The following is a 24684-nucleotide window of genomic DNA, read 5'->3' on the forward strand; positions in this document are numbered from 1 at the left end:
CGGCTTCACTGTAGAATTCACCCTATCTCAGCAAATAATATGTCCAAAGCATTATCTCATGAAATAAAAAGTTCGAGAACATTATCTCGTGGAATTTGCCTCTTTTTTACTATTAATTTTTTTAATGAGTTATATGTCAAAGTAAGATTAGTTTTAACAAATATACAAAGAATTAATAATATCAATTGTTAGAATTGTAATAAAAATAGAACACATAATATTAAAGATACAACAACGATGAATATTTAATGAAATATAATTGATCTAACAATAAAACATAAAGAAGCCAAAAAAATTAATAGGAAAAAAGAAATTACACGAAAACATGGGTAAATTACGTACAAGAGTAAATCATGAAAACTAGAAAATCACAGGAGAATACAGAAAATTCGGGGGTGTTAAGCTGAGAAAGGGATGGACAAACGGGAAAGGCGTGGATTGTTGAAAATGGCCACATGCTTCGTTGTAGTAGCTGACTGTCCCCGAGGGGGCATGTACTTGGCAGGGTTCGGCCCCACCACTCTCACCGCCTTCTGGCTTCGGCAGCTCAGCAACCTCCTTCTCCTGTTTTCTTCTTTCCACCTCTATTGTAATTTCCAACATTCTCCTCCGCTTCTGATACCCCAACCGATCCCCTCTCGAACCCTTCTGCCGTCGTCACGCTCCACTCTATGCTCGCCTCACTTGGCTCGTAACACTCCGTCACCATCGGAGAATACGGACACCCAAGGCTGAATCCTGTGGCCCCGTTATTATAGCCACCTGGCATCGATCTTATTGTGTTATAATGCAAGGCCTCGTCTAACGAATCTCGATGGTTGTACATTTGATATGTCGATGCGGTGGTCTGCCTCTGGGTGGTTGTTGATAAGCTCTCGATTTCGAACAGGTCCGAGCTGGTATCGCTTGCTACATCATCGTCTGCTACGGTGATTCTCGACACAAGTTTCTTTGGTGGTTGGAACACATCCAACGACTGTCGAGGCGGATCGCCATGATCCATAACAAGATCAGAACTAATATTTCTGTTCACTGTCATTTTAACGTGGGATAGTTTTGGTTGTTTGTTAAGTATTGGAAAAGTAAACCCAGCAGGAGCAATCCCTAAAACTCTTGTTGTTGTTGCTACCACACGCTGTTCTAAGCTTGAATGAAACTCGTGATTTTCTTCTGAGATACTGTGAAGGTTGCTGGTTAGTTGTATGACGGGTATCTCTTGCCGTTTCTGATCATCATCATCTACCTTGAGTTTTGGTCCAAACTCAACGGTGCTTTGGGCTCGTCTTGAACGGATTTCTTTCCCGAGCAGGGGCAACATGGTCGGCCAAGCCATCGTTTTTTACCAGACCTTTTTCTCCTGTCATCGCTCGTGGTCATAGAAACTGCAATGGCACCAGTGGGATTTGACAACAAACCAGTCTGGCTATTCCAGCTAGCCTCCGATGAAGGCGTTGGTGTTGCGTGGAAGGAACGAAGTCGGTATGTCATCCCATAACCATACACGTCAGAAGCCGACGAAGCAGAGGAAAATCTACCGGCCAAGGCCAAGGCAGAATTATCTCCTCCGACGCAGTGCTCCGCTGAAACATGAACCAGATTGGGTATATCAATCGTGGACACTCGTGGTTCGCTGTTGCTTTCGTTGAAATACTTTTTGGCATCAAAGATGCTAATCTCCGTATCCTCGTCTGCAGATACTTGGACACCATTCATCTTTTTCATCACTCTTGGATTTTCCATCATCATCTCCAACCAATCAGAGGTCAAAAGAAAAGAATTAATGGATATCTGAGAGTGGAACGGCCTCTGAAAGTCTGCGTTTTTCAGGTATATGTGGAGGTTTGTCCAAAGACATCAATCATTGATGCGTAATAATTGCATACATAGTCTTCACTCCAGCAGTGAATATTGAATGCCAAACGAGGAAATCGACATCCCCGGATTTCATCATTTATCCACGACCACAAGATTTGAGAGTTGTAGACAATGGCAGTGAGCAGATAATTCACAGCCATCAGAATTTCCGACATCTCATGGAAAATAATTGTGTATATTCCCCACAGCAACCGTCCGATATGTAGAGTCTTGTTTTTTTCATTGATTTCACTTTTCACTTTTCTCTGCTCTGTACTTCTCTTTCCTCATGCCAATGTTTCCAACTTTTGATTAGTAGTTGTTAAAGGATACCGATGCTTATAGGCATGATCACCGCAAAGTACAGTATATGGTGACGTTTGTTTATTGCCTTTTTTTTCCTATGTTTAAAATAGATCTGCACTTTCGCCGCGTGTGGAAACGACACGTCTGTTATCAGAAACGTCGTCATATTTTGCGATATTATCTAAAACGGCATTTCTTTCCTAGTTATATATCCTCTGCTGTCTTTATAAACGTCGCAATAGTTTGTAAAAAAGGTTTAATTATAAAATAAGTATTTAGAATATATCACTTTTTTTTAAATAAGTGTTTTAATTTTTTAATCATTTCGGTATCTATCGTTAGAAACAATATCACTTTAGACTTTAGATATCGTTAAGTTAAATATGTCATGTTCCAATAATTTTAAAAAATTTATTTAAAATAAAAAATAAAATTATATATATTTTAAAAACCCCAACAATTTCAAAAAACTTTAAAAAAAATCAAAACTTTGAAAACTTCAATTTCAATCTCTAAACCCATGTCAACCATCATTGTATGACGTCAATCGGACCTCCACCCTACGACAAGCCAAACCTAACCATAAATGTCACGTCTCTAATAAAGGAAAAGATAAAATCGCGACCCTAAATCACATCTCCGACGAACTTAAACCCTTAAATTTACGACCCCAAACTATCCAATGACGCACATGACGACAAGGGAGACGATGGCTGACCAGGAAGATGGCAAGGATGATGTCGACAATGACGATCGTGGCTCTTAAGGGAGGTTAGGGTTAGGGATTTGATATCTTTAAGAATTTGGGATATTTTTGTAATTTTAGAAAAAAATATAGTTTTTATAAATATAATAATTTTTTATTTTTTTAAAAAAATTAAATTATCAGAGTGTGACATGTATAATTTAGGAGAAATTTTTAAAAGTTGTTACATTCCATGCATTAAAATAATAACGTTTGTAATGTTAAACACCTAAATGATCCCAAAAAAATTATACACCCATTTAAGAAAAGAGTATAATTTAAACATTTATTTTACAATTAAACCTTATAAAAAAATATATATTTTGTAATAGCGTGGTCTTACTAGCTGATCTTTAATTATAGACTTTAATCAACATAAATCTTTTACTATAGCACTAATTATTTGATGACAAATAAAATTATTATTAGGTAAAAACTTAATGTAGAAATATTTAAATAAATAAACTTTGTCCTATGCGTTGCAGGCTACAAACACGTGTAGTTATAGTTTGAAGTACACCAAATTGTTTAAATGTATTTACGGTATTAACATTGAAAATATAAAATATAATGATTCTGCGCCCATTTACATGGACATTTTTTGGAAATATAATATCAAAATCCTATCCTAATAATGAATAACTGGAGGATAAATATATTGAATTGATGAATCACATGGCACCCTATCATTTTGGTGTGTTTTGTGGAACCCAATTTCCGGCAACTGACTGCAACATTTCAGCATATGAATGTGCAAGGACGAGTTGGTAGCTTTATCCAAAATCTTTTAGAAGCATCATTCATTTCGGGAGCTGTGCCTCCAAATCTTTGCATCTAGACTGTACATGTTAACTCATATGATGTGTTTCATCAAAGAAAAAACTGAGAAGAAAAATTATGAAAGATAGGTATTTCGAGAGTTGTCTTAACAAAATTTGATTTGATAATTATATATGAATTTGAGATAACATTTTATGATTCTTGTGTTTTTCTTCGTTTGTCTAATATGATGATGTCTTTTTATAAAACTCTTCCAATACATCATCTAAGTCCAATTATGCAGTGACATATTAAATCTTTACATGCCATAACGAGAACATGATATTTTAATCTAACAGCGGAATATCATATTTTATTGTTTCCATAATCTTAAACCCAAAACGCTTATACTAATTTATTATGATATCGAAACGATTATCGTCAAATAAATAAACACGATCGAAAAAATAAAAAACACCAAGATTTATATGAAAAACCCAAAAGGAAAAAAATCACAGGCATACTAATATAAAGAAAGAAAATACAATAGGATTTTGGTGAAAGAAACAATTTCTAACTCTTACGCTTAGTATCTATTTAAAATAGATAGATACTTGATTACAAGGGAAAATTAAATAGAGTAGAAATCTACTTTGATAAAGTTATATACTTTTAATCAAATTAGGATCCTTACTTTCCCAAATTTAAATATTAATTTGTGACACTTTAAATTCGAGTCAAATTATAATAAATCTCCACCTTGATGCCAATTCTGAAAGTGCGACGGTTTCGAGATAAAACACTCAAATTCGATGAGACACCCAAACTCAATAAAAAAACAATTCTTCACTTCAACGAACAAGTTCTCCACCTCTTCCATCACACCCATCAAAGGGATAATCTTCAGTAATGGATACCGACCGAATCCAAGCTTTTTCTAAGCTTTGATTGAGCCTTCACATCGACATGGTTATCATAAGTGTCAACTTTGCTTACAAATGTATCACCACGAGCAACATCGTGCACAACACGATCCCAATCATCAATGATAATTATATCTTCAAATTCGTTATGTCTAGGAAATTAAACTTTTTATGCTTCACATAACCGTTCTGCCCACGTTATTTAACATGGGATTAAACATCAACTGTATTGTCTAACTATTAAACCCTGTAAAACATAAAACTTGGCAGTATTTCTCTGTCCTTTCATCACAACAAGAGAGCCCTTGTAAATCTTCATAGCTCCACATTTACTGGAGAATTTGTATAATTTTGATTCTAAGGTACTTAACGAAATTAGATTTCCACTCAAATCTGGAACATGTGATACATTACCAAGTGTTCGAAAAATCCCATCGAACATCTTAATCTTTAGATACATCTTTATACGTTGTAAATCAATCATAATTATGACTCATATGAAAACTACTACTAGATTCAAGTATCCACTCATCATTTGTTATAGAGTTCTCCATCATCGCACTCCTCTGCTACACCGATCTCACCAGATTTTATACAATTTTGCTCTTCAACTTCTCTTTTAATTTTATTATGTAACTTGTAACATTCTGATTTAACATGACATTTTTTTTTAATAAAAGTGACAAGTTTTATCTCGGTTGAAAGATTTTGATCTGCCTCTTCCTTCATTACTAGAAGAACGCTCACCTTTTCTTTCGTAGTCTGCATGCACAACGAGACCCTTTGCCTGGGCTCAGAACCAGATACAAGATGTTTTCCTCTTGTCAAATGAGTGCAAGCCATTATACACCTCTTTAAGAGTGAGTGTTTCATGACTGTACAGAATTGTGTCTATGAAAGATGAGTAGGAATGAGGCAGTGAACACAAGAGGATAAATCCTAGATCTTCTTGATCATACTTCACTTCTAAAGTTTTTAGATCAAAGACAGTTTCCTTAAATATGATCAGATGCTATTCAAAAGACGAACCTTTCGTTTACTTGAGCGAATAAAGACGTTTTTTTATGTGCGACTTACTGGTCATTGATTTCTGCATGGATAGTTGCTCTAATTTTGTCCACAAAGAAGCATATGTTTTTTTTCTTTTAACACGACCTACAAAATTTGATTTGATAAGTGTGAATGGATTTGAGACAGGGCTTTATGATTTTTATGCTTTTTTTTATTCGTCCAATCCGACAATGTCTTTTTATCAAACTCTTCCAATGCATCATTTAAGTTCAATTGTGTAAGGACATCCCACATTTTCACCAGCCGCAATGATATCCTGATGTTTTGATCCAATATCGGAATATCATACTTTTATTGTTTCCATAATCTTGAACTCGAAGCTCTGATATCAATTTATTATGATATCAGAACGATTATCTTCAAACAAATAAACACGGTCAAAAAAGAAAAATAAAGAGCACCAAGATTTACTTGAAAAACTCAAAAGGAAAAAACCACGGGCGAAAGAGAATAATTTCACTAATATGAATGAAGAAAATACAAGATGATTTTAGTGAAAGAAAAACTTAGGGCCCGTTTGGTTTTAGAAAATATAAGCTATTTTTATTTTTGTTTTCTTAGAAAATGGATAGCGTTGAAAACAAATATGTGTGGTTGTAAAATTAGAAAATGATTTCTGAAAAATGAAAAAAATGAAAATATGATAACATAAAAAAGATGTTTTCATTATTTTCATTAAAGTTGTTTTGAAATTTTGAAAAATATGGAAACACAATATCCAAAATTTTAAGTTAAGTTGTATTGATTTAAATCATTTTAACAATAATTTTTTGACTTAATGATATCTAAAACCTTCAAACTTTTACAAAAAAAAAAATCAATATGGTCCATAAACTTTTTTACACTCAATTTGAATAATTTAATAATTTAGATTTTTAGTATTTTTATATTTAATGTATTAAATATCTTAATAATTATTTATATTTTATATTGTAAATTTAAGTAATTTTTCAAAAAAAATAATTAAGTTTTTAAACTTTATAAAATAATCAATTAGGTCCTCGAACTTAGCAAAAAATCAATTAAGTCCATCTACCACATCATCATCCATTATGTTCTACAACAACAAGATCGTGAACAATTAGCTCAGTATTGTGTATTGTCATGTAAGCTTTGTGAATTGTCATGTAAGTATCGTGATGATCAATGTTTGATTCGATTAGTCAAAGGGTTATATTATTTTTTTCCTCAATTTAAGAGTTACATTAAGTGTAAAAAAGTTCAAGATCTACACTAATCCCCCCTCCCCCAAAAGTTTGAGGGCCTTAAATACCACTAAACATATTTTTTATTTTAACAACACTTTTATGTGCTCTTGTTTACAACAATATTTTTTATGCATTTTTTAATTTAATTGACGTCTAATATGAATTAATATTATACTCTTATTATAAACTAAAATAATTTGTGTTATAAAATTTTTTATAAACTTTATTTTTTATGTTTTATAATTGCATAACTCTCATAATAAATTTATTTAAAAACTATTTTTTAATATAATTATTTGATAACTATTTGTTCATCTATATTTTAAAAAATAGATACCAAATATATTTCAATTATTTTTATTTCAGAAATCAAGTTTTCATTTATATTAACCAAACATGTTTTCTAATTTTCAAAAAACTGAAAATGAAAACTATTTTTTGAAAAAAAAACTAAAAAAACATAAAATATTTTCTAAAACCATACTAGCGCTTAATTTATAAATTTTACACTTAGTATCTATTTATAGGGATAAATACTTGAGGAAAACTAAATAAAGTTTAAATCTATTTTAATAAAGTTCTTTACTTTTAATTAAACTAGGATTCTTACTCCCCCAAATTTAAATATTAATTTGTGCCACTTTGAATACGAGTCAAACTCAAACATAAAAAATTAACATTTCTTTTACACACTCGTAGACATAATTACTCGAATTTAAGATATCCAAAGTAATAAGAACAAAATAGGTAGAAAGAGTAACTTCCATTTACAGAGCACAACCATAGTACATTTGTATGTCCATTGATTCGAGACAACAAGCGGCAACAATTTCTACAAACATCAACTAAGAAAACCAAAGCCAAACAAATGCCCCACATTCAACCTTAATTCGTGCATAAAAGACTCAAGTTGTTAAACTCTGCCAAAAATGTTATTCTTACTATGACAACATACATTAGCTTGAATAATCAGAACAACATGGCGAGTGCGCCCACACAACTGGAAGCCCATGACCCATCAAACTATACTCTTGAAGACTGAATCTTCACATGGGAATAGAAACACACGTGTAACAACCACCTTCAAACTTCAATACACTAATATTTATCTTCAGAGTCTATGATGTGGCCCTCAGCTTGTGCTCTTCAACAGTTTCAGTACCACTTAACATGGATGGTTCCTGTATTGTAGAGACACATACAGAGGCAAGGACAATATAATCCATCTTATTATCTTAAGAGAGCAAATGAAACTTGCATGCTCAATAAGGAAATATTTAATTTTTATTAATCCAAAAATTTTTAACATGTGTGCATGCGTATCTGGATGCATATTTCAGAAAATTGAATTCCAGAAATTTTAAGTATAAAGTCGTAAGAATAAAGTTCTGTTTATATGCAGCATCAAAAGAATTGCATACTTTGATTATTGTTTCTCAAACATTACAGGTAATACGAGTTTGATGAAACCAAAAAAAAAAAAAAAGAATCATTCGAATCAGCTAACCGGAAAGACACATTCACAGTGAAATCATTATTCTCACTAATCAGAATCCATTAAACAAGGAACTCTGAAAATATAAGACTTTCAACGGAGCTAAAACTAATACCAAATTAAGATTTGTTGCAGGCACTAAACTTTTCAAGAAAATAAAATTACATAGCTTAAAAGAACTTGGGAATTAGGATATTATAAAGCTCGGACAAAAAACACTTTCCCATGGAAAAGAAATGACAATGCTTCAACATGTCCAAGAACCAAAATTTTCAAAGACTCACAGACTGTGGGACAAATGTAAGGAAATGACATAATAATTGGTAAAAATTCATGGAGCACACAGCTACACAAGTAATAGGAAGAACATCATTCTGCTAGATTAACGCAACGCATAGAAGAGAAAATGGCAATTTCAGATGATTAAGGTAAAATACTATTATATTTCTTAAGTAACAGAATACATGATTTTAATGTTATATGCTACCAATTATTTCTGTTATGTCTATCGACTTTCAATGTAGCTCTTTTACATTTCATTTGTAATCAAATATGCACTCATACTAGTTAAAGAAAATAATTAAAATACTAAAATGAATATGTGCAGTCTGTAACCTATGAAATGTACATTAAAGAAAGAAAATATCATGTAAAAGTGAGAAATATAAGCAAGGTAAAATCTTTATGCAGAATCCACCTGATAATTCGAGAAGGAATCATTAGGATCAACAGCGGTGCAATCAAGGGGGGTCTCGAACAAGGACAAGGAGAACTGTTTATCAACGACGCCAACATCGAAGTTGATCAAACCGGAGTCTGGATCATCGACACGTATGTTAATAACGGGAAACCATAGGAACAGCTCCTGCTGGGACATACCGGTCAAATTCGCGATCTTCCGGGAAGATAAGATTCCGGTGATGTTGAAATCGTAATGGAATTGGATCTGGGAGTCGGAGTTGCAGGGTTGGGTTAGGTTCACTTTGAAACGGTTCGTCTCGGGATCAATTGAAAAATCTGTCACACCCTTTGGGAAGATACCCACAGGGAGGCCGTTGTGTTTCAAGTGGTCGTAGATTGAAGGAGGGGATGATGATTGGGCGGTGAGAAAATTAAGAAAGAAAATTAGGAAAAGAGAGTGAAAAGGAGAGAAAATTGCAAATCCCATGATTGGGGTTTATTTCCTCCCCTCCCTTTTCCCCCAAAACTAAATTTATGTGTGTTTCTTGGGTTGCTGGTGATGCTTCGATTGATTTAAGGTTGAAGAAAAACGGAAACCCCAAGGAACGGTTATTTTGCAAGGGTTTGGATTTTATCGGGCTGTTTCGTGAAGATGTTAAGCACGCGCCAATTACGAGCGTTTTCACGCGTGGGAAAAAATTCCTCCAAATTACGGGTTGGGGTAGCTTTTGTCCATTTCGATCCAGTGCTTAATGGGATTAAGACCGTGGCATATTTTGTTTTTAATGTTTAAGATTAAGGCACGTGGCATATTTGTTTTTAATGGTTAGGATTAAATCTCTTCATCTTCAATATGTTTAGTATGCTGTTTTAATCTGTTACTATCGCTCAAGTAAATGACCTTTGAAAAAGAGAAGATTTCCCAACTACTCAAGCTGCCGCATCTCACAACATTACCAAAACACTGAAACTCAACCTGCCAGCCTGCCTGTCCTTCCTAGTTTAACTCCATTGTTTGGTGTTGCCTACTCAAGAGTCTGAGTTCAAGGTTCAATCACGAACAGAGGCTGTAAAAACGACAAACAAGAACATCCCGGAAAACAAAAGAGAGTCGAATTTACTTCGAATCTAAAATTCGATATCCATCCTTCCATATTTGGAATGAAGGTAGTTAGGACTGCTCACCGTGTCAACACCGACTGCTTTACCATCTTCTACAAGGATCTCAACTATGGTTCCCGATTGATCAGCCTAATGAAACAATGATTTTTCATTTACAGTTAGCAATGTAAGAGGCAATTTGAAATTTTCAATAAACTATGGATGCAACAAAACAGCATCTTGATTAACGGCTGTACAACACATTACAGTGGTACTGCAACTCTGCAAGTGCCAAGTGTGTTAATTATAGGCTGTCATCACTCATTGGTCAAGCAAATTGAAATGCAGCTTTCAATATCGCTTAGAAATTTTACCTTAGCACTTGTAAGTTTTATCACCCATGTACTACAATCTTCCTGTTACTAGTCTACTACATTTGGGATACAGAAGTTCTAAGATAAAAAAAAAATGAGCTAAGAAACAATAAATTTTGTTCGACAAAAGATATTCTTTCTCCAAGCAGAATGAATAAGAACTTACTTCTATTTCATTCAACTTCATTGCCTCAATGATGCACACGACCTGACCTTTTTGCACTTTGTCTCCAACCTACAAAGAAAGCCTTTTGCATAAGCCCAAAGAGCCAAAGAGAAGCAATTGTAGGATAAACATAATGGCAGCACCCTAAAAATCCAATAAAACCAACATGTATGGACCACCTTCACAAATGGTGGTTCACCAGGACCCGGACTTCTGTAGAATGTTCCAGCCATTGGACATTTAAGAGGTGGGAGCGAAGATTTAGTTGACTTGGGAGGAGCTGGAGAAGGTGCTAGAGTTGAGGCAGCAGGTGGTGCTTGATCAGAAGGAGCAGGGGCAGTTTGCATTGGAGGCCCTACTGGTGGTGGAGAGGATGCCTGCATCATAGAAACAAGAGCTGCAGAAGGTGGTTGGGGCAAGGCCACATTTTTTCAGATTATCAGTTCACATTCAAGTTGTTTCAGCTGCAACTCCGCAATATCTCTTGAATCAACTAGCCTATAAGAAAACAGATAAAAACCATCAAATTGATCAAACTTAGGAGGTACGAGAAACAACACATAACCTATCAAAGAGCTGCATACTTGACTAAAATTGAAACTTGATTAAGGAACTCTGAGATCGATTCTTCCGAGGCCAAATCTGGAGGAGAGACATTGTTTGATGGCTTAGCATTTGATGATCCATCTATGTCAACCTTGAAGGCAACATATGATCCCAAAAGTGTGTCCAGGAAGGGAGAAAAATGTTGAAATGCACCGAAAGTGCAAAAGAATTAATGCACCGAAAATTGAAAGAATAATAAATAATTCCACCGAATGGAATTGGTCCAAAAGGTATAGCATTTGTGGAATTTTGGAAAATGGTAAAATCATTTTTAGTCATTGTAATTTAGGATATTTACAAATTAGTCCTTAAGCTTCAACTATAAATACCCTAGCTCATTTAGCTTCAAAACCATCCCAAATCATTCTAGCTTTCTCTCAATACTAGAGAATTTAAAGAGTTTCTTGAGAGTTGTTTTCTCCTTTTTATCAAGAGAAAATTGTCATTGTTTTTTTTTGGTAAGTCGAGAGACGTTGTATTCCTATTTTCTTATAGTGAAATTCTTCTACCGTTGCCCGTGGTTTTTACCCTATATTATTTAGGTGTTTTCCACGTAAAATTTTGTGTCTCTTTTATCTTCATTTTTATTTTCTAAAATTATTAGTTGTAATTTTGCTCTATCCGATAGCCGTCTTCCGCAATAATTGGTATCAGAACCAGATTTGAGTGTGTAATATCTGCTTATTGTCTTTGTGGTTGCCACCAAAAGGTGGATCCTCCAACATAAGAAAGTAAGAAGGTATTACCCTTTCTTTGAAGGTTCCAGAGAACTATTCACGATAGTTAAATAATGGGAGTTATTCGAAATAGAAGCTATGACAACGAAATTTGATATTGAAAAATTCAATGAGAGAAATTTTTATTGTGGAAATTGAAGATGAATGTCATCCTAAGGAAAGACGGTTGTCTAGCAGCTATCAGTGAAAGGCCGGTAGATTTCACAGATGACAACAAATGGATCGAAATGGAAGGGAATGTTATGGCAAACTTTTATCTGGCATTAGCAGATGAAGTATTGTCAAGCATTGAGGAGAAGAATACAGCTAAGGAGATATGAGATCATCTCACCAAATTGTACGAGGCCACATCGTTGCACAATAAAATTTTCCTTAAAAGGAAATTGTACACTCTCTGTATGCCAGAATCTACTTCAGTGACGGAGCACTTAAACATGCTGAACACTTTATTTTCTCAGCTTACATCCTTAAGAAGTACAATAGGAGAACAAGAACGTGCTGAACTTCTACTTCAAAGTCTACCAAATACGTATGATCAACTCATCATCAACTTGACAAACAATAATGTCACCAATCTAGTCTTCGATGACGTTGCAGCTGCTGTTCTACAAGAAGAAAATCGGTGCAAGAACAAGGAAGACAAACAAGTAAATCTGCAACAAGCAGAAACGTTGACAACGATGAGAGGGAGATCAACGGAACGTGGCCAAAGTAGCAGTCACAAACATGGTAGATCGAAGTCGAGAAGCAAAAAGAATTTAAAGTGCTACAACTGTGGAAAGAATGCTCACTTGAAGAAGGATTGTTGGAGTCTAAATAAAAACTCCAATCCATAAGGTAATACTGCAAACACTTCAGATGATGGAGATGCTCTATGCTGTGAAGCGTCAACCACCGTGGAAGGTAAAAAGAGATATGCAGATATATGGCTCATTGATTCAGGAGCAACATATCATATGACCTCAAGAAGAGAATGGTTCAATCATTATGAACCTGTCTCAGGAGGATCTGTGTATAGCTGCAATGATCATGCCTTAGAGATCATTGGTGTGGGAACCATAAAATTGAAGATGTATGATGGAAAAGTTAAAGTTGTTCGAGATGTGCGACACGTGAAAGACCTGAAGAAAAAATTTATTATCCTACGAATTGTTAGATAATAATGCAAGCAAGATTGAAACAAGGAAATGAATCATGAAGGTGTTCTGTAATACCCCAACCCGTACCCGACTCGAATACGAGTCTGAGGTGTCACATTGAGCTTTCAAAACGTTTACTTTGACAAAATTCAATGAATTCAGTTAGACATTTCCACTAAAACCCAAATAATTTCTATTATATAAAAAACTTATGATTTTACAAATTGATCAGAGCGTTTCCAGTACAAATCTTTTATCTTACATGCCAACTACATTTCATATGACAAAATACATAATTTAAACCTATTTCTGATCTGAATTGTGGAAAGGAGAATCTGACATGTCTTGCTCCTCTAAACTTATCTTCTTGCTTTCCAGAACCTACGTGTGAAACACTCACACGCTAAGTCTATGACTTAGTGGGGCATTAAACACATTAAAGTAACTCTAACTACTTAATCATCCAGGAACATATCATATCATGCTATCACACAAAACAATATAACATTTCATGTAATCAAATGTACACATATATACATCATCATATCAATCATATAATACAATTCATATCACAAAAACATATACTTTACATGTAATATATATTTTTATTATTATCTCTTTGTTAGCCCATGTACATCTGTGAGAACTGTAGATATGTGAGTCTATTGAGGTTGTGCACTATGCTGTCACCACAGCTCGTATGGGGTCCCACTAGGGGCTATGAATTTTGTCCCGAAGGACCTATGTACTGTATTTGTCCTGAAGGACCACTCCTTAAGAACCATATACATATTTCAATGGATCACATATGTATCTCATAAGACCCTGTAAATGTTCCAAAGAATACATATATGTCACGAATGACCACGTAGAACCCTCGACTCTTGGCATGCCAACTATACCTCTAGCTCTATTTACACATAACATGGGTATTAGTAATCTATCATGTCACATATTCACATGTACACTTTCATATCACGTCATATAAGCTCATAGCGTCTTTCACATATACATGTAGTCACATAGTTTCTTTTCATATTCTCATAGGATTACATGGCTTATATCTTATACTTTGTTTTCTCATGTTCACATATATCCTGTCATATGGCTCATATATATACATCACATAGCACATACTTCTCATATCATTACATTCAAAAGCATGTTAACACATATAATCATGCATACATACAATTTATGTCATGCATATACGTATAATCATATATTCATGCATTCTAACATAGGAAATAAACTTGTCACAAGTCTTGTTTCCATTTAGCACCATAAACGAATTAATATGCACTCACCTTGGCCTCACTAAGTTCCAATCCATTTTTATAATTTCCTCTCTTGCGATCGAATCATAACTTGATAATCGTTCCGGGACTTGTTCGTGCTCGATATCTATATAATCATACATTGATACATATCAATATTCAATTAATATACGCTAATCTATCATTTCTTAGACCAAAAGAAAGATTTATTTCAATTTCCCCTTGAAGTGCATCGATGCATCCTACCTTGTATCGATGCATCCCTTAACGTGTGCATCGATGCACTCCTTATGTATCGATGCAATAATTGCATTAGATATTTCCATTTTTAAGAGGTGCATCGATGCACTTCCTGTGCATCGATACATACTGAACAATTTATGGAGATTTACCCTTGATGCATCGGTGCACCTTGAATGTGCATCGATGCACATAGCTCAAAATTCATTTTTAAGCCCGAAAATCTACTCAAATCAACTCAAATGCTTCATATTTCATCCCCTTTCATGTTCTCAACTCATATACACATGCTTAAACCAATTTATATCCATATAAACCATATTTAACTTCAAAATTCTATTCCTCATATGTAACTCAAGAATTAAACCAACTTTGCAATATGTTTTAATTCCAATTCTATGGCTTCTAACTTATTAATTAGACCCTTGACAAGTTAAATTTAACTTCCAACTCTAGTTATGAACTCTATTTTAAGATTTCACCCAAGAACCTCAAATCTTTAATCCCTCCTAGCTCCATCATACTTTGATTTTAAGATAACTTAAGCTTTCCTTAAGCTTAGTTATCATCTAATAATCATAAACTAACTTTTATTTCGACAAATAATCAACTAACCACAAAACTCACATTTGCCATGATGACTCACGGCTGAAGAAGAAGAAGAGAACTCTGGAAGTTTATTTTCCTTCTTTCTCTTCAACGTGGGCTTCCTTATCTAATAAAGCAAAATAAAAATCTTCTATGTCAAATGACTATTTTACCCTTTACTTCATTCAATAATTACTAAATAACTTTCATCATATTTCCAATAAATCATTGAACTATTCAATTATCCCACTTTAGTCACCAATTTCTGAAACTTTACAATTTGGTCACTAACCCGGTATTTAGGATGTTATATGTTCCGTGGAGCGCTTGTGGTGCTGAAAGGCGAAAAGATAGCAGCAAACTTGTACATGCTGAAGGGGGAGACTTTGCTAGAAGCAGAAGCCTCTGTTGCCTCATGTAGTTTAGATTCTACAATGCTATGGTATCAGAAACTTGGACACATGTCAGAACAATGAATGAAAGTCCTTGTGGAGCAAAAGTTACTTTCAGGCTTAACAAATGTATCACTTACTTTGTGTGAGCATTGCATAACAAGTAAGCATCACCATTTGAAATTCAATACGTCAAATTCTAGAGGCAAAAGTGTTCTAGAATTGGTTTATTCTGACGTATGGCAAGCACCAGTTACATCCATAGGCGGAGTAAAATACTTTGTCTCATTTATTGATGACTACTCTAGGAGTGTTGGGTATACCCTATTAAGAAGAAGTCAGATGTGTTTTCAACTTTCAAAAACTTCAAGGCACAGGTGGAACTTGATTCTGGTAATATGATCAAGTGTTTCAGAACAAATAATGGAGGAGAATACACAAGCGAAGAATATGATGACTTTTGCAGGAAAGAAGGCATCAAGAGACAGTTCACAGTGGCGAACACTCCTCAACAAATTGGAGTGGCAGAGAAGATGAACAGAACCTTGTTAGAAAGAACAAGAGCAATGTTAAGGGATGCAGGCCGAGAAAAATCATTATGGGCAGAAGCAGTCAATACCGCCTGTTATTTGGTAAATCGATGTAATATCCTAAATCAGGGTCAGTGACTAAATTGTAAATTTTGAAAACTATATGCTCAATTTCGAATTAAGTTAAAAGTTCTTGGATTTAATTGAAGAAATTTAATGTTGGATTTAATAATAAAGTTAGAAAGTAACAAGGGCATTGTGGTATTTTCTATGAGAAGATTTTTATTCTCTCTTTTAAGGGATATAAAAACGTGAGAAATGAGGAAATGTATCCAGAGTCTTCTTCTTAAGCTTCTTCTTTTCCCTACAAGCCTCAGTTAAAGGTGAGTTTAATTTCAGTTGTTTAATTCTTAGATTTATAAGTTGATTTTGATTCTTTGAGTATTATATAAGCTTAAGGAAATCTTATATAAGTTTTAAACATCAAGAATAGAAAATTAAAAAAGAAATTATATGAAGGGTGTAGAAATGAACTTTGGTTATAGAAAGGTTTTTGAAGTTCTAAAGATGGATTTGACTTGTCAAAGGGTCAATTAAGAAGTTAGAAGTGATAGAATTGAATTTAGAATACATGGAAAATTCGATTAAATTCTTTGATTCAAGAATTATGGTGAATTATGAGAGAAGGTGAAGAGTTATAGTGTTATAAGAAGGTTTACATATGTATAGATAAGTTTTAAGGCATAAGGAGGGGTTGATAAGTAGAATTAGAAGGCAAAGTAAGACATTTCGTGCTCAAAATGAAATTTTTGGGTTGTGTGCATCGATGCATCTTCAATGTGTATCGATGCACTCTCAATTAAAGAAGCATCGAATGTAATTTATGCATCGATGCATCCCCTTAGAATGGAAACATTGAATGTAATTTGTGTACCGATGAATGGGTAGTGCATCAATGCACATGTTAAGATATGCATCGATACATTGTAGAATGTACCGATGCACTGCAATAGAAATGGAATAAATCTTTCTTTCAGTCTAATAAATGATAGATTATAGTATATCTATTGGATATTGATAGTATAAATACATGATTGTGTAGATATCGAGCACGAACAAGTTCCGGAACGATTATCAAGTTAAAATTCGATCGAAAGAAAAGAAATCATAAAAGGGGATTGGAACTTAGTGAGGCCAAGGTGAAAGCATATTAGATAGTATATAATATTTAATGGAATAAGACTTGCGACAAGTCTTTTTCGTATAGTATTATGTATGGATTCATGAACATGAGCATATGCTTGTTATGAGTTATATGTTATCGTATGTGTGATATGATTTGTATGAATATATGTTAGTGTGATAAGACATAGGAACTAATATAAGTGACATATATGTCACATAAGCTATATGATATACATATGAACATAAGTAAACAAGACATGACAGATGTGCTTACATAAGAACAGGAGAAATAAAATAAACAATGTGATAAGGAAATAAATAATGAAATGAATATGTAGTAATGAGACTATATGAACATATACTGTTGATAGGGATAAAAATAGTGAGCTTACATGTTATGTGATATGAATATGATATATGTGATGTGACCATGTGTGAAAAGGATGAATAATGTGAATTTCATGGAAAAATGCTACGTGAAAGTAAATTACGTGACTATGTGATCATATGAAATGTGATAAAGAGCTATGTGAAAGAACTATGTGATATGAATATGTGAATGTGTAATGAGGTAAAAGATAATGCACATGTCATGTGTTATGAGAGCTATAGGTATAGTTGGCATGCCAAGAGTCGAGGGTCTACGCGGTCCTTTGGGACATAGTGGTCCTTTGGGACATATGTGTTATATGTGGTCCTTCGGGACATCTAAGTGGTCCTCCGGGACAAATTCTATGCGCCCCTAGTGGGAATTATACAAGTTGTGGTGACAGTATAGTGCACAACCTCTATGTACTCACATACCTTAAGTTATCAGTAATGTGCATGGGCAAACCAAAAAGATAATAATAAAACGTGAGTTGTACTGAGAAATGTGTTACATGTTTTATATGATGATATATGTGAATGTGTGTATATGTTACATGAAAGAATGTGTGTTATGAGTTATGTCATTTGTTATGTGATGTACATGAATATATGTTAATGTATATATATGAATGAATATAAATGACTCATATGATGATGTAAGAATATGTTAAAAGATATATAATATGAAAATAAGAGATCATATGAACAAGAGATAAAAGATAGAAAGGATAATCATATAAGAGTATGAGAAAATATAAATGATGATATGCATGTGTGTATGTAATTGTTACATGAAAAAGTATGTATACAAGTATGACGTTGTATTACATGATATGTGAATGCATTTGATAATTTACATATGTATTTATATGTCTCACTAAGTCTATGACTTAGCGTGTGAGTGTTTCACACGTAGGTTCAGGAAAGAAGGAAGAGAAGCTAAGAGGAGCAAGACATGTTAGTTTCTCCTTACCGAAGGTCAGGTCAGAACCTAAATGAATAACATGTATTTTGTTATATAGAATTTAGTTGACATGTAGTTAAAAGATTTGTATTAGATACGCTCTGATCAGTTTTGTAAAACCATATGTTTTATATCATAAAAAGTAAATGGTTTTATTAGAAATAACAAACTGAATCTTGGGTATTTTGTAAAAGTAAATGTTTTGAGAAGTCAATGTGACACCTCATACTCGTATCCGGGTCGGGTACGGGTTGGGGGTGTTACAATCGAGCTCCATCAACTGCAATAGAGATGAAGACACCATTGGAGATGTGGACTGGTAAACCATCTAATTATTCAAACCTCCATGTATTTGGAAGTATTGTGTACGTGATGTACAACTCCCAAAAAATTTCAAAACTAGATCCAAAATCCAGGAAATGCAAATTCTTGAGGTATGCTGATGGTGTAAAGGGGTATCGCTTGTGGGATCCTATTGCCCGCAAAGTGATCATTAGCAGGGATGTCATCTTTATAGAAGATAAACTATAAATAAAAGAAGAAGATGGTAGCGCTGAAAAGTCAGAGACTACACAGATACATGTGGAAAAGGAGTTTGAACAAGGAGATTCTTCTGAAGCATAATAAGCACATGATGAACAAGAACCAGAGAGTTCTGAAGCTCCAACAACTCGTCAATCAGATCATGTGAGAAGAAGTCCCAATTGGTACTCAGATTATGTTATAGAAGGTAATATTGCATACCGCCTTTTAACAGAGGACGGTGAGCCATCAACATACCAGGAGGCAATAAACAACTTAGATGCTTCATTATGGATGATGGCGATGCAAGAAGAAATCGAAGCCCTTCATAAAAATAATACATGGGACCTTGTGCCACTACAACAAGTAAGGAAGCCAATTGGTAACAAATGAGTCTTCAAGATCAAGCGAAATGGTGACGATCAAGTTGAGAGGTATCGTGCAAGACTAGTGGTTAAAGGATATGCTCCAAAATAAGGTATTGATTTCAATGAAATATTTTCTCCTGTAGTTCGACTAACAACAGTTCGAGTAGTCTTGGCAATGTGTGCTACATTGAACTTACATCTAGAGCAGCTAGATGTTAAAACAACTTTTCTTCATGGAAATCTTTAAGAAGAGATTTACATGCTCCAGCCTGAAGGTTTTGAAGAAAAAGAAAAGAACTTGGTTTGCAGGTTGAACAAATCTCTGTACGATCTAAAAAAGGCGCCGATGTGTTGGTATAAGAGATTTGATTCATTCATTATGTGCCTTGGATACAACAGACTTAATGCAGACCATTATGCTTATTTTAAAAAGTCTGGTGATAACGATTTTGTTATATTACTGTTGTATGTGGATGACATGTTGGTTGCAGGACCCAACAAAGATCATATTGAAGAATTGAAGGCACAACTGGCTAGAGAATTTGAAATGAAGGACTTGAGATCAGCAAACAAGATTCTAGGGATGCAAATTCACCGAGACAGAAGTAATAGGAAGATTTGGCTTTCATAGAAGAATTACTTGAAGAAGATCTTGTCAAGATTTAGCATGCAAGATTGTAAGCCAATTTCTATCCCTCTTCCTATTAACTTCAAATTATCCTACAGTATGAGTCCTAGAAGTGAAGAAGACAGGATGAAGATGTCTTGAGTACCGTATGCATCAGCAGTAGGAAGTTTAATGTTCTCTATGATATGCACAAGACCAGACATTGCACAAGCAGTGGGAGTGGTTAGTCGGTACATGGCGAATCCAGGAAAAGAGTATTGGAATACAGTAAAGAGGATCCTAAGATACATTAAAGGGACCTCAAATGTTGCATTATGTTACGGAGGATCAAATTTACTTATAAATGGGTATGTTGATTCTGACTATGCATGGGATTTGGATAAAAGCAAATCTACTACAAGATATGTGTTCAAAGTTGCTGGTAAAGCTGTAAGATGGGTTTCAAAATTGAAGTCAGTTGTGGCTACATCCACAATAGAGGTAGAATATGTAGCAACTACACAAGCCAATAAAGAAGCAATCTGGTTGAATATGCTATTGGAAGAGCTTGGGCACAATCAAGAGTATGTCTCTATGTTTTGTGACAGTCAAAGCGCCTTGCATCTAGCAAGGAATCCAATATTTCATTCAAGGACAAAGCACATACGAGTTCAATATCATTTCATTCGTGAAAAGGTAGAAGAAGGAACGATAGATATGCAGAAGATCCATACTATGACAACATAGCAGATTTTATGACGAAGACGATCAATACTAATAAATTTACTTGGTGTAGATCCTCTTGTGGCCTGTCAGAAACGTAAGCAACATGAAGGTACAAGGTAGAAAGAATGGTGTGAAGATATGATTGTTCCAATCAAATCTTCAAGTGGGAGATTGTTGAAATGCACCGAAAGTGCAAAAGAATTAATGCATCGAAAATTGAAAGAACAATAAACAATTCCACTGAATGGAATTGGTAAAAAAGGTGCAACATTTGTGGAAATTTGAAAAATGGTAAAATCATTTTTAGTCATTGTAATTTAGGGTATTAATAAATTAGTCCTTAAGCTTGAACTATAAATACCCTAGCTCATTTATCTTCAAAACTATCCCAAATCATTCTAGCTTTCTCTCAATACTAGAGAATTTAGAGAGTTTCTTGAGAGTTGTTTTTTCCTTTTTATCAAGAGAGAATTGTCATTGTTTTCTCCTTGGTAATTCGAGAGACGTTGTAATTCCTATTTTCTTATAGTGAAAGTATTCTACCGTTGCCTGTGGTTTTTACCCTATATTATTTATGTGTTTTCCACGTAAAATTGTGTGTCTCTTTTATCTTCATTTTTATTTTATCCAATTATTAGTTGTGATTTTACTCTATCCGATAGTCGTCTTCCGAAAAAAAAAATTGAAAACAGATCCTCTAGCCAAAATCATTTAAAGAAACTTACCTCATTCGAGTAGTTCTGACCAGTCTGCAAACTCTGCAGTGCAGAGAACAGTAAAATTTTAGTCCATCATACAAAATAGGAGCAAAAATGCACACGACAGATGAATATAAAGTTTCAGATGGTTTTTTAATATATCTACATGATTAGGTGAATTCAGCAAGGTAGGGAATTGTTTTTGTCAGTACAAATAAAAAGAAGTCAAGTTTCAACCCTGGATGAGCCTCTCACTTTCAATATTACATTGCATATATGATCCATAATACATGGTCAAAGCTTAGCTGTTTATTTCAAAATAACTCCATTAATTTAGAGAGAGAACGTAGATAGAATAATAATTTTAGTCAACGAAAACCTCAACCACAGGTTATTTTGCATGCAACAAAAAACTCTGGCAACCACATTAGTTAACCATAATCTGTTTAATGGCGTGTTTTTTCCTCTCATTGTTTATCAAATTATGTAATTGTGTGAAATCACCATTAAGTTGTGAATTTGATTGCTTTGCACCTTAAGATTAACCCATTTAACTTCACACCATGATGTATGATACCGTCACCAATGTCAACAACGTGATGTATGATTTATCACCGATTATGCAAATAATATCAGCTCTATACACTTAAAGTTGCAGTTAAAATTAATACCAAGAGAGAAAATTCAGAATAATTGTCGCAAAAAAAAAAAAAAAACATAGGTACCTAATTGAATACTGAATCCAAGTCCAAGCACCAAAACTTATATTTACTTTACAAGGATAATAAAGTAATAATGCAACCGAACCCTAACAGAGTGTATTCCCTTCGTTTTAAAGCCCTCATTCCTCTCATCCACCGTTCCGTTTCTTCTTCTCACGAATCCTCGAGCCAAGCAATCTTCCTTGGCTTCCTAAAGGCCCGTTGTAGAGGTAAGCATTGAACGAGCCTTTCGTAGTTGATTTCTTGTGATTATGCTTTTCCATTTTCTATCATGAAATTACCTCCTCGTAGTGCTTTTTTGATAATTTGCAAGGCTTCCATTGCGCTTCCAAGTGTTTTTGCCTCTTTCGAAACTAATATGGTTGTTATTGATTTGAGATTAAATTAGCTACGAATTAAAGATACGTATGGCAAAAATTAAGAATCTGGTGAAGCTATCTTGGACAGGATTTGAATTGGCTAATTACATTTCTTTCTTGGTGTTATCGTGTTTTGTCTGTGAACTTGATCTAAAACATATCCTTTGATATCCCTCTTTCGGGTTTTCTGAATGTTTTGAATTTGGATATTTGGGGTTTGATCTATAACTTGTTTAAAACATGATCCTCATTCATTATTTTCTTGGTGAAACTTGTTTATTGTTAATCATGAAACTTCAATTATAATTTTTGTTTGAAATAATTCTTCTTTAATTTTCACGTCGATGTGATCATATATTTTAACTGTTATTTTATCAAAATTTTAACAAAATGATCATTACAGTTATTGAACTCTTACACTTTTTATGACTTCATAGCTGGGACGGAGCTAGGATTGAACATTGAGAGGAGCTAAGGTCTATTAAATATTTAAATCATAAAATTGGGAAGGGTAAAGGTCTTATTTGATTAATATTTAAACTAAAAGAAACATAGAATGTTATCATACCAAAATATTTGGGAGGGGTTGTTGCTCCTCCCATACAAAGAATGGCTCTGTCCCTGCTTCAAGTGACGGTTTGTAATAATTAGATAAATTTAATAATTATTTTGTAACCTTTGAAAGTACGACGACTAAAATGATTATTTGAAAGCTATTTTGTTATTAAAATGATTATTTGAGCATAGTTCAATGATTAATTCGTTTTCTTTGTTTTCAACATTTCTAGATAATTTTTACCTTTTCGCAGCTTTTGTGTATTGAGTATTTTCTAAAATTACTGAACTAATTGCTGCTCTCTCCCTATAATGCAATGGGTTTATCCTGACAAATCTTCAAAGAGTCCAGGGAAAAATAAACACTTTTTAATGGCATCTAGAGTTTCTCTAAAGACTAAAGGCAAAGGAGGGAAGGGATCTAAGGGGTCGGATGAGAAATCAGCTGCACGGTGCTTGAAAGAGTGGAGCACATGGGCTATGAAGAAAGCCAAAGTGGTAACACACTATGGCTTCATTCCACTGGTCATCATCATCGGCATGAACTCTGAACCCAAACCCCAGCTTTATCAATTGCTAAGCCCTGTCTGATTAAGTTGGTTACCTATTGTAATTGGCTGTTGCCTATCTGTCGAATCTACATGGTATTATGTTTGGGGCTTGTCTTTTACATGATGTTGGCTGTTTTATCCTATATGCATTTGAATAATCATGAGCGCTGTGCATTTTATGGGAATTTGAGTCTTATTTGAAATTCTTTATGTTTTCTTTTGTTACCCATTTCCAGCTTAATGACTTGTGTGCATTCAACTGTGCCCATCATGTTTGCTTCATTTTATTGTTTTTTATTATGGTCGAGTTCCCTTGGGACTATGTTGGTCCAATATTCTCCAAACATTACCAATGATCAACAAGCTGCTAATCGTTGTTTAACGTGGTTGGATTATTATTAGATCATGTAACAGGTTTGTGGGAATTTGGACTTTAATTTTCTTTTCTGTTTTTGGTACTTAACTGGTTTTGAAATACAACACGTGGCTTGATTATCGAATCATGTCATTGTTGATCGTTGCTGATAAACAGTGGACTGATGGAGATAAACAGTAGACTGATGGAGAGAAAATTCTTTGCAATGTATTACTAAAGTGATGTATTAAAGCGTATTATAAGTAAATTTGTTTTTTAATGTAAATAATTAAAAATATAATGATTTATTTAAAATTAACTATTAATGAAATTTTATTTTTAATAGAATTATAATTTAATAATGATTTTTATTAAAAAATAATCGTTTTTAATTAATTAATCTTTAATTCAATTCAATTTAATTTATTAATTTAATTTAATTAATTTCATGAATAAATTAAAATGTTATTATTATTATTATTATTAATTAAAATTAAATTATAAATTTGAA

At 33.9% G+C, this 24684-nt stretch overlaps 2 protein-coding genes and 2 pseudogenes across 3 annotated transcripts; 1 reads left to right on the forward strand and 3 right to left on the reverse strand.

Annotated features, from left to right (window-relative positions):
• Window positions 1-398: 398 nt before the first annotated feature.
• On the reverse strand, window positions 399-1793 carry LOC120129033 (annotated as a pseudogene).
• A 5817-nt stretch (window positions 1794-7610) lies between these two features.
• Window positions 7611-9689, reverse strand: LOC120128803. The gene is made up of 2 exons (XM_039146433.1): window positions 9059-9689; window positions 7611-8047 (listed from the first exon to the last, which is right to left on the reverse strand). The coding sequence occupies exons 1-2, from the start codon at window positions 9527-9529 to the stop codon at window positions 7985-7987; spliced, it is 534 nt and encodes a 177-aa protein (XP_039002364.1). The 5' UTR covers window positions 9530-9689; the 3' UTR covers window positions 7611-7984.
• A 670-nt stretch (window positions 9690-10359) lies between these two features.
• Window positions 10360-11422, reverse strand: LOC120128693 (annotated as a pseudogene).
• An 11040-nt stretch (window positions 11423-22462) lies between these two features.
• Window positions 22463-24036, forward strand: LOC120128697 (mitochondrial import receptor subunit TOM7-1-like). Of its 2 annotated transcripts, none has more exons than XM_039146324.1 (2): window positions 22463-22562; window positions 23613-24036. In XM_039146324.1, exon 2 carries the CDS (start codon window positions 23640-23642, stop codon window positions 23856-23858), a length of 219 nt encoding a protein of 72 aa, XP_039002255.1. In that variant the 5' UTR covers window positions 22463-22562; window positions 23613-23639; the 3' UTR covers window positions 23859-24036. The 2 variants fall into 2 exon arrangements, with proteins under 2 accessions (XP_039002255.1, XP_039002256.1); XM_039146325.1 differs by having other exon boundaries at window positions 22471-22562; window positions 23620-24036.
• The last annotated feature ends 648 nt before the right edge of the window (window positions 24037-24684 follow it).

The sequence above is a fragment of the Hibiscus syriacus genome, unplaced genomic scaffold, assembly GCF_006381635.1.
Source record: "Hibiscus syriacus cultivar Baekdansim isolate YM2019G1 unplaced genomic scaffold, ASM638163v2 tig00110482_pilon, whole genome shotgun sequence".
Taxonomy (NCBI): Eukaryota; Viridiplantae; Streptophyta; class Magnoliopsida; order Malvales; family Malvaceae; genus Hibiscus; species Hibiscus syriacus.